Below are 10,675 nucleotides of genomic sequence, written 5' to 3' on the forward strand. Positions count from 1 at the left end.
AAGTTGATAACCAATTAATTATAATAAATACTTGATAAAACTTATAAGTATTTAAATTTAGCTGAGATTAAGTAATAGATGAAAACCCGTAAATATTACGTCGGGATAAAAAAAAAACCTGTATTTACATCATGAAATAAAAGAGCCTGAAGCTTTGGCAGAGATTTATGTAAGAACTCAAAACCAAACTGCATTCTAGTGCTAATTTTAGCAAGGCGATTTCCCGAGAGGCTAAATTTTCTATGCCTATCCCAGTTTTTTTTACTTTACAGATTATAAGCATCCGCTGTATATTAAAAAACAAATTTGTCACTTTTATCGACTTAATTTACATGGTCAATGATTGGAATGTTATTTATGATGGTGGGGATGTTGGTACTGGACCTAGCTTAAGTGAATGCAAGCAACACAAGCAAGTTGGCACTGATTCTGTTTTGTGTAATGAAGGCTACTTAGGATCCGTTTGGATAGGTTTATAAGTGACTTTTTTCTAACTTTTAACTTATAAAAATATGTAGTATTAATGTCTGGTATAATTTTTAAAATAAAATTGCAACTTTCTAAAAAACTATTTTAGTGTTTAAGGAGAAGTTAAAAAAAATAACTTATCTCATAATAAAAATCTTTTTATCACTTTTCTCTTAAAATAAATACTTTTAGAACTAAAAAATCAAACACAAAATAACTTATTTATAAGCTACTTTTAATATAAATATTTATTGTTTAAATTATTTTTTCAAAAGTAACTTAATTAAGTTGTTTACACAAACTGGACCTTAGTCAGGCTGCTAAAGTGTTTGTTAGTATCACTCAGCACTTCTAACCACAAGGAAAGTTAGTTAGCAAGTATTATAAATAGTAAGTGGTAGTTGAAGTGTAATTTTAGATTCTCTCTTATTCCATATCTCTGCATCTGAAAAAGCATTTATAACTGTCAAGTGACCTATTAAACAGAATATATAACAAGTCTTGAAAATATTCTAGTCTTCTAAAATTGTGTTTAGTTTAACATGTTTCCGTCTTCCTATCATTTTCTAAAACCCAAAAAATAACTCAATTATGGGACCGTAATTAAGAGTTTCCTCATGCATATAATAAGTAGATACATTTTCAATCTATATGGCAGCTGGAGAAAAAGCATCCATATTAATAATGAAATCAAGAATGAAGGTGGATTGTCACACGGAAAGAGGCTGTATGTATTTTTGTAGAACAGAGGCGACGAGCTTTTTGTAAACAGATTGCGTCGGGTGAAAACTGTCCCAAAAAACATGATCCAAAACGTTGGGACAAGTTGGTTGCAACTGCGTGCATAAAAACGTAACTTCTATTTTGCCTGTGCCACAGCACCCTCTGTCTTCAACTTTATACCCTGAAAGTTCAAAATATATATTCATGTGATTGAAAACTTGATTGAATATTGTTCATGTGATTTGGATCTTACCATATTTTGGGTAGTTGACAATAACGTCAAGTAAAGGGTTGTAGACATCAATAAATACAAATCTGGAATCTGGCAGATTCCTGTTGAGGGAATCCAATGCATTTGGCAGTTTGGCGTTAAATAACTTGCATGCATCATTTATCTTATCCACACACTGTCTTGTTATTCCTCCAGCCACTGTTCTCTGAAACGGTACGCACCCAATTGGGGGAGTGCTGAATACTCCTATTCTCCTTGCCCCAAGTTCATATATTTCCTTTATAATTAAATCAAATCAAATTAAATTTGTGTTTATAACTATTTATGCATTAATTAATGGTGAAAACTCAGGTGAAGTTGACTTCACTTGAAGTTGATATCTGAGAGCCGTTAGATAAAAATTTAGTCAAATCAGTCAAATAATTTAATGGCTCTCAGGTATCAACTTCACGTGAAGTCGACTGCACATGAGTTTCCACCAATTAATTAAGATGATAAAAACTCATGTGAAGTCGACTTCACGTGAAGTTGATACCTGAGAGTCATTAGATGAAAATTGAGTCAAATCAGTCAAATCATTTAACGGCTCTCATTATCAACTTTACGTGAAGTTGATTGGATCTAAGTTTCCACCAATTAAGATATAGCATACCTTAAAGTAAGTAGAGGCTAAGCGGAGCAATAGATCAGTGTAAGCAGGGACATCATATTCCAACTGTCTAACATGTGACAAGAAGTATGTGTTGGAAATGTCATTACTGCCCATGACAACAAGATAAAGGCTGTTCTCTATTATGTACTCTGCTCTCTCTTCTCCAACCACCCCTCTTAACTTTCCTATGTAATCTTTGAACATTTCTATTTGAGAGTCAAAATGTATCGCTGACTTCTCATCATGCAATCAAAATAAGTTACAAAATCAACATCATAGCCATACATAGGACACAAAATATCAAATCAAATCATATGCGTACCGCAAGTTTTGACGTTAAGGGATCATAGCCGGCGCCACCGGATGCAAAGCAGACACCGGTGACAAGATCAGTGGGTTGTAGATTTGGATCCAAATATGCTGGTAGAAGCTCTTTTATGCCTAATTCTTCAACTGATCATTTATTATTTCGTTACTTTAAAGGAGGGTCATTATCATTATTAAACAAACAGTACGAGAATATTTATTAGAAAAAGTACAGTTAATCAACAAGATTTTTGAACAATGTGTAAACAATGTGAATTAATAAGGTCAAAAGAGTAAATTTAATTCGTAGCATTAAATTAGAGTGTAGTGTATTTTCATTTGATTGGTGGTTGTTCATATTATTCAAAATTTTCATTATTTACCTAGCACTCCCCTTATTCCATAGGGATTTTAACGGTCACTGTATGTATTATTTGATACAAAAAATTAAACAAGGATGCTCACGTATAATGAATAATAAAAACAAAAACTTGAAGGAGTTTAATATATACACTAACTCATAAACTACTAGTAAGAGAAGGGAGAATCTGACAATGTTGATGATTATATATGCACAAGGGTACTAAGAGCTGAGACAACAGCATGCTTAATAGAATTCAATAATAACAAACTCTAACTGACTCAACAGATGAGAATTATACTCTCTACAATCTTTCATACTTTTTTTTATAACATGGTGCAGCTAATGTTTTATTATATTATTTTTTGTAGCATTTATTATCCTTCATAGCTAGTCACGACTAAGTGTACATATGTTACAGCAGGTTGGCAGATGCAAAATATATATAAAGAGAAAGCAATTAATTTTATACCTACAAAATCTGATGGAACCTTTCCATTGCTAAACCTTCCGGTAGGCATTCCTCCACCTTCAAGATCTTCTCCATATGGTGGGAAATTGCACCTTGCTTCCGTTTTCAAGTTGTTGTTGTTGTTTCCAGTATCCATTATGGAATCTCCGAACACAAACACTGCAGGAATAGTAACATTTGGTGGCAATCTCACAAGACCCAATGTTCTTAAGGGAATAATAACTAAAAGAAGCAATAAGTGACAAACTGAACAAGGTGGTGAAGGAAACAGGTTGTTCTTATTTATAGAAAGAACCATTCTGTAAGTTATTACTGTTTTGTACTATACTTACTAATAAGTTGCAGTAACTGTATGTAGCTGCAATATTTTTGTACTTAACGTTGGAAATTAATCTACCTGTGTATATAGCTAGCAGCAGCAGCAATTGCCATTGCCATTTATATTAGTGTTGCAGAATGCAAGCTAGTTGGTGTATTTATTGCATCTAACCACTGATTCAAACAAACCGAGTTATTAGGTGGTTCCTTCTGACATTACAGTAATTGCAAAGCTAGCTTTCCCTCATCTCATCCCTCCTCAAACCACAGTTATCTTATACACTAACATCATCAACATTTTTTTATTATGTCACAATATCATCATGCACACAATCAATAATCTTTTCTATATCTACAAATAAAGAAATATTTTAAAATGTTCATAATATGTTATATTGTTTCATGATTTAATTTCTGTCTTGTATTTACTTATATCATTTAGCAATTCATGCTCATGCACAACTATGCAGTACGTATGTTTAGACCTTTCTACTATGGTTGACTTCGTATTTAAAAAAAAAAAAAGAATTTTAAGGAACCATCAAAATTTATTGCTTTTGGCATCAACTAGAATGTTTAAAAGTACAAGGTAAAGTATGTTATTAGATTACTAGATTAAAAAAATTAAGTTAATAACTAAGTAATATGCAAAAATAATAAATTCTAATGGTTTCTATTATTTTTCTTTAAAGAAAATTTTACTGCACATATTTAATATGTTCCACAAACTTATAAAAATTTATTGACCTTTTTTTTTAAGACTAAGAGCTTAGAAAAGAGTAAAGTAAGAGTAAAGAAAATTAGCAGCATTTATCAGGTATGGCTCACGAGTTCACGTACTAAATTGCTGGCTTCTTTCACTATTTCTGGTGCCGGGCTTATTACCTTCTCAAAAACACACTGATTCCTCGCTTTCCAAGTGCTGTAGCACAGTGCCGCTATGAGGAGGGTCTTTTATCTACCGTCGAATTGAGCCGCTGCCCAGGATAAGACTCGTTGCCACCAATTGAAAAATGTCTCTTCTTCTCTCATCTATAGGTCAGGGTTATTAAGCTTAGGCTCCATATTATTGAAGACAGGGGGCATTGGAACAAAGCATGAGAAATTGATTCAGCTTTCAACATGCATCTTGGACAAGTGGCAGGAGTGGATGCGAACCAGCTGTGAACTTGTTGCAACATCGGAAGCTTTTCATGAAGACTTTTCCATAAAAAAACCTTAATTTTATGAGGTAATTTCAATTCCCAAATGCTATTCTAGACTCTGTTGTTCTGGGCCTCAATGAAGTAGGAGAATGAAAGAATCCATAAACAATTTTGTATCCTGACACAACTTTATATATACCAGATTTTGTCCAGTACCAATTAACTTCATCCTCCTCCTCTGTTGGTTTGATTGAAAAATTTTTATTGCATATATCAACTGAAAAAATTGACTCAATCAGATTTCTATTCCAACTTCTATCAGGATTTAGTAACGCACTAACGTAATACACTTGCAGATTTGGCGGGATTGTGAGTGCATTTTGAGGGACATTAAGGGGCACTGGTGGTGGGAGCCAGGGGTCATGGAAGATGTGAACATTAGTACCAGAGCCTATTTTCCAGAACAAGCATTTCTCGATCACCTTGCGCCCTTCAAGAACACTTCTCCAGCCCCACGACGGTACGCTTCCTATCTCTGCATGTAGGAAATCTTTATATCTGAAATATTTAGTTTTGAGCATTCTTGATAGAGTAGAATTAGAGTATTTCATTAGACGCCAACATTGCTTGCCCAATAACGCCAAATTTTGCGCCCTTAGGTCCTTGATCCCCAGCCCTCCATCTTTCTTCGATCTCGTCATTGTGTCCCATTTAATCCAAACTATTCTTCGTTCTGCGCATTTTTGACCTCACCAAAATTGCGAGAGCATACTATGAATCTCAGTCAACAGCGTGTTCGGGAGCTTGAAACAAGAGAGTGTATAAATAGGAATCGCCTCCCTCACCGCTTTCAATAGCGTGTGCTTGCCACCTGATGACAATAGACTTCTTTTCCAACCCATAATCCTCTTCTGAACTTTATCTTTGATAGCTTCAAAGGTTACTTGCTTTGATTTTTGAACTATAGAGGGCAGTCCCAGGTATTTGTCTTGTATTTCGATATGTTCAATATTTAGTGTCTGAGCAACTGCTAATCTTGTGTTCTGAGGTGTACTGAAAAAGATAGCTGACTTATTCAAATTGATTTTTTGCCCACTAAAACCCTCATAGATCTCTAACGATTCTAAAAATTTATTGACCTTACTTACGATACAAACCCTTTCTTTAATGTAAAGCTATTCTCGCTCATATGGTTCAAAATTGTTCAATTTTGCTTTGATTACTAGTTAAGTTTCGAATTCTTCGGGCCCTGCCATTATTGTGTGGCTCAAGAAATAGTGGCATATAGCCGACACTATAGAGCATGATTTTAAATTGTGGTAGCAATATTGTTGTAGTAGCTAGCTTAGTGCTCAATAATACATGGACATTTTGGTGAAAATAATTGGGAATGTTCGTTATATTATTCATATTTGTAATTTTGCTATTGCAGGTACACTATAACAATAATATATTTGAAATCATGCTGCTATAGTCTGAGTATGGGCATTAAAGTGAATATATATAATTTTATTAGGAAATCTGAAACAGACAATTTTTTTTAATTGTTTGGTAATTTCGGCAATTTCATTATCTTAATATCTATATATATAAAGGTGCCAACTATTCGCCAAAAAATAAAAAGAAAAGTAAGAAAAGGAAAAGGTGTGAATTGATTCATGTGATATTTGGCTACTTGGAAGTAGAATGATATATATATATATATATATCACCACCGCCTTTGATCCATCTTCAGGTGTGTGTGAATCACTATCATTGAAATGTAAATAAGTTTTTCTATTTTCTTATTAATAAACAACTGGTTTTTCCCTACCCCATGCATATAGATCCATTATGCATTAAAATTGACGAAACTATGTCGTTTAGAGGATAGATTATTACCATTAAATTGATTGATTGTAATAGGGTCGTATGAGTATCTTTGTAAAAACAGAAATTAACTATAAATTAAATATCCAGAGACATAGAGTTAGAAGAATTATACAATTGGAGGAGGTGTGTATTGTTTAAACTTTAAAGTATAAAATTTTATTATAAGATAAAATGATGAATAGTATTAGTGTTGTGTCACACTCAACTCAAAATAGTATTGCGTGCTACTTGTCCCAACTAAACTGCTAAAAATCATATGCCCAACACAGATGAATACTGAAAAATAAATGCACATGTCATTCTTCTTAATTTATAATCATATACGTAGTCAATGGCGGAATTTAGTTCAAACAAGGAGAGCTATGCCCCCCAAATTTTTTATAAAAAATTTAGTAGTATTTTTTTAAAAAATAAAAAATAGTTTAATTGACTTAAATATTTTATTATGACTTAAAGTATCTAATAAGTTTAATAAACAACATTTTCTCTATCTTTAAGTTCAAATATAAAAAATTAGATATTTTTTATTTATTTAATTTAATATTATTTTATATTTTACTATTTATTTAACTTAATTTTTTATATGATAAAAATAATAGAATATTCAATAAGTATTAATACTATTGTATTTGTATAAATTGATAAAAAAAATTCAATAAATATTATAAATTTTAATATTTGTCCTTCTAACTTCTTCTTTACATATTTTACAGGATATATATTCAAATTTTTATATAAAATAATAATAAAAAATCAAAGAATTGATACATTTTTTAAGAGGAATGCTAATATTTAAGAAGGAGAACATATAACTTTTACAATATCAACATCTGTAGATAATTCTTCTACTTTAATAAATCACGAGGAAAGTGAGATATAACCTTCAAAAGTTCAAAAAGTTACATCTAATGACTTTAACCTTAACTTTTTAAAACGAGATCTTGAAAAATGACTTTAAAATTGGCAATATCACTAAAACCAGAGAGATGAGATTAGACAAACTTATCTTAAATGGGGTTTATATAAAAAACATTTTAACAATTATTTTCTATCTGATCCCAAATTTTTATTTCAAGTTCCACCACTGCACGTAGTGATAGCCACTTTAATTTGGACAGCAATATTAGTTGATCAAGTGAACTAATTTAATTATATGTAATCAGGCCTTAATAAACCTTTTCTCTAATTACATGACAAGTGATCCGTATGTATATTTGGAACATTATCGTTCATGAAAATGCGGAATTAGAAGCTTCTTATCATTAGTACTATTATTTTCTAATAAACCGTATTTGAGTTAGAATGGGTCAAAGTATACGATTCAATGATTAGAAGAAGAGAAAGTATATAAAAACAGAGGACCGTAAACCAATTACCGGAAATGGTTGGGACTAAAAAGGAAACATATAAAAGCAACTGCAAGTAACTAATCATATCCGTTAATTTAATTAATCACGTGCTCAATTGGTTGATTGTAGTGTAGTGTTACTTATAACTAACTGTACTATCCATATATATAATTAGGATGCTGTCGTGATGGACGATGATAATAATACAGAACCTTTCTTAAAAGAACAATGTTAGGGGCCAGCAATATTTGTGATTGGTAGCCATCAACTAGCCATCAATGATGATTTGATGGTGTGAGATTGGTGTGAGATTTCATCCAATGGCTCACCTTTCTCTGCTGGTTACATGCTGGCCAAAATGCAATAAAATTGCTGACCCCTAAACTTTTCCTTCTTAAAAGCTATATATTCTTCTCCATCAGTCATTGTTCAATCCTTCAATTTTGTTAGAAACCAAACAAACTTGCCAATTTTATTTTTGCATCCGCCACATGGATATCTGTTGCGTCAAGTTTCCTTAGCACGTTTCGCAATCTTCAACCTTTTGCAATTTCGTTTTTTCTTTTTAAATCTTTTTAATATATAATTATGATCTATCTACTCCATTTTGTGGAGGACACTGAAATTATTTTGCATTATCTGCAATTTTGGTAATTTCACTATTTGAGTATGACACATCTGTCGGGACTAATAAATATAGCAGTTAGGAACACAACTAAACTAGCTAGTACACTAACAGATAATTTATTTGTCATCATTATTATATAGGTGAATGTTATGGTGACTAAAATGTGGTGTCTATTTATTAAAAAGAGTTAAAAATTAATATTTAATTTAAAAGATATAAAAATAAATAATTTTTAAAAATTTAAAACTTACTACAAAAAAAAAGTTAGACAAAATTTAGACACCAAATCATAGTCACCATAGAATTGGCCTATTATAAATCTACAACACTTTTATAAATAATATCACATCAATTATTTATTGCGCCACTCTCATAAGTCAAAATCATTCAATTACAAATTTATATAAAACAATTGAAACTCACTTACAATTAAAAGTTGTTAGATAATATTACATACTAAAACAGTTTTGCATTTAAATTAATAAAATTAGTTCAATTTCTCGTTTAAAAAGGTGAAAAAACAGAAAAATTAAAAGCGGTAATTACATAAAGAACGATGAACACATACAACAGAGTTAATTATAATGTATTTTGATATAGGTATAAATGAAACAGAAGATACATGGGTGATGCACCTTTGGTGCGTGGGTTTATTGGGAATAATGAAAAAAAGAATTAATAATGTCACAAGAATTTGGGGAGATATTTAGAAACAATTGGAGAAATGAGGCTTTTGTAAACGATCTCGGTAGGGTGAAAGCTATCCCAAAAGACATACTCCAAATCATTGGGACACGTTGGAACAAATCGATTGCATAATTCCACTACCTCTATTATCCCTGTTCCACAGCAACCTTTGTTTGCCACTTTATAACCTGCCATAATCCATGCATGCATCATTGTTAATTAAACAATATAATAATAATGGAACTATATGGTAGCGTTTGACATAGAAACCAGAGACGGAAAGACTGAAACTCAGAGATAGAGATTGAAATAAATCTCAGTATCCTGTTTGGTACAAAGTAAAAGACAAAAATTGAAACAATAATGAAATTCTAATTTAATTTGTACAAAGGATAAAATTAGAATTAATTAATTGAAATGAAGGTATTTTAGGTATAAAATGTTATTAAAGTTTCAGTCTCCATCTCTAAAAATTTTAGTCTCCTGTGTCCTCACTTTTTGGAGGTACTGAAATACTAAAATTTTGGAGACAGAAACAGAAATTTTAATATCAGTCTCTGAACCAACAAACATGATATTGAGTCTCAGTCTCCCAATCTTTGTCTCAGTACCTCAAAACAAACGCTAGCTATATGTATATATACATACCATATTTTTGGTAGTTTAGAATGATATCGAGAAGAGGGGTGTAAACATCAATGTAAACAGTCCTGGCATCTGGTAATTGTTGATTAAAGGAATCAATCTTGTTTGAGAGTTTGGAATTAAAGAACTTTGCAGCATCATTTATTTGTTCTGCACAATTTCTTTCTATTCCACCAGCTGCCGTCCTCTGAAATGGTATACATCCAAGGGGTGGAATACCGAATACCGCAATTCTCCTTGCACCAAGTTGGTATAATTCTTTCAAGAAATTAGAAGCTGATTTGAGGAGAATGTCAGTGTAAGTAGGAATGTCATATTGTAACTGCCTAACGCGAGTCAAGAAGTAGGTGTTGGAGATGTCATTGCTTCCAAAAACCACAATATAGAAACTGTTGTTTAGGATGAAATTGCTTCTCTCCTCTCCAACCTCTCCTTTCAACTTCCCTATGCATTCTTTGAACAAATCTACTTGTCCCGATAAAGATATAGCAGCCTGCTTATTCATTATTCAATTCATTCCATTACTTAATGCACAAATCAACAAAAGTATAATAAAAACAATGTTTCATACCGCTGATAGTGAAGTGAGAGGGTCATATCCAGCACCACCAGATGCAAAATTCACCCCAGTAAGCAAATCACTAGATTGGAGATTTGGATCCAAGTATGCTGGTAGATACTCTTTAATACCTAAATCTTCAACTGGTACATGCAGAAAATACCATTACCGACTAAAATATCACATGTAAATTAATTTGCTTTTTAAAAGATACTAATGCAATTAAGTTCTTTTGTTAAATTTTTTATGCTAATATAT

At 31.8% G+C, this 10,675-nt stretch overlaps 2 protein-coding genes and 1 long non-coding RNA gene across 5 annotated transcripts in view; 1 reads left to right on the forward strand and 2 right to left on the reverse strand.

Annotated features, from left to right (window-relative positions):
* LOC107645322 (GDSL esterase/lipase EXL3-like) lies at positions 867–3,809 on the reverse strand. Of its 3 annotated transcripts, XM_021103621.1 has the most exons (6): positions 3,612–3,809; positions 3,215–3,373; positions 2,398–2,528; positions 2,076–2,309; positions 1,445–1,700; positions 867–1,372 (listed from the first exon to the last, which is right to left on the reverse strand). In XM_021103621.1, the coding sequence occupies exons 2-6, from the start codon at positions 3,348–3,350 to the stop codon at positions 1,179–1,181; spliced, it is 951 nt and encodes a 316-aa protein (XP_020959280.1). In that variant the 5' UTR covers positions 3,351–3,373; positions 3,612–3,809; the 3' UTR covers positions 867–1,178. The 3 variants fall into 3 exon arrangements, with proteins under 3 accessions (XP_020959280.1, XP_016204811.1, XP_020959279.1); XM_016349325.2 differs by lacking the exon at positions 3,612–3,809 and having other exon boundaries at positions 3,215–3,604; XM_021103620.1 differs by lacking the exon at positions 3,612–3,809 and having other exon boundaries at positions 2,398–2,516; positions 3,215–3,598.
* On the forward strand, positions 2,487–3,216 carry LOC110263073. The gene is made up of 3 exons (XR_002348064.1): positions 2,487–2,610; positions 2,769–2,846; positions 2,914–3,216. It is a non-coding gene; the product is annotated as an uncharacterized LOC110263073 (long non-coding RNA).
* LOC107645323 (GDSL esterase/lipase EXL3) overlaps positions 9,048–10,675 on the reverse strand; it is a 4,013-nt gene continuing 2,385 nt past the window's right edge. The window contains exons 2-4 of the mRNA XM_016349326.2: positions 10,430–10,560; positions 9,862–10,351; positions 9,048–9,401 (exon numbers count right to left, since the gene is read on the reverse strand). Of these exons, the coding sequence (XP_016204812.1) occupies positions 9,211–9,401; positions 9,862–10,351; positions 10,430–10,560 (812 nt within the window). The 3' untranslated portion in view covers positions 9,048–9,210. The remainder of the gene's footprint in view (positions 9,402–9,861; positions 10,352–10,429; positions 10,561–10,675) is intronic.

The sequence above is a fragment of the Arachis ipaensis genome, chromosome B06, assembly GCF_000816755.2.
Source record: "Arachis ipaensis cultivar K30076 chromosome B06, Araip1.1, whole genome shotgun sequence".
NCBI lineage: Eukaryota > Viridiplantae > Streptophyta > Magnoliopsida > Fabales > Fabaceae > Arachis > Arachis ipaensis.

Coding starts and splice junctions, on each gene's coding strand:
- LOC107645322 (XM_016349325.2), bottom strand. CDS start 3,512: ATGGTTCTTTCTATAAATAAGAACAACCTGTTTCCTTCACCACCTTGT. Junction 2,310..2,397: donor CCTTAACGTCAAAACTTGCG/GTACGCATATGA, acceptor CATGATGAGAAG/TCAGCGATACATTTTGACTC. Junction 1,373..1,444: donor TGTCAACTACCCAAAATATG/GTAAGATCCAAA, acceptor TTGAACTTTCAG/GGTATAAAGTTGAAGACAGA.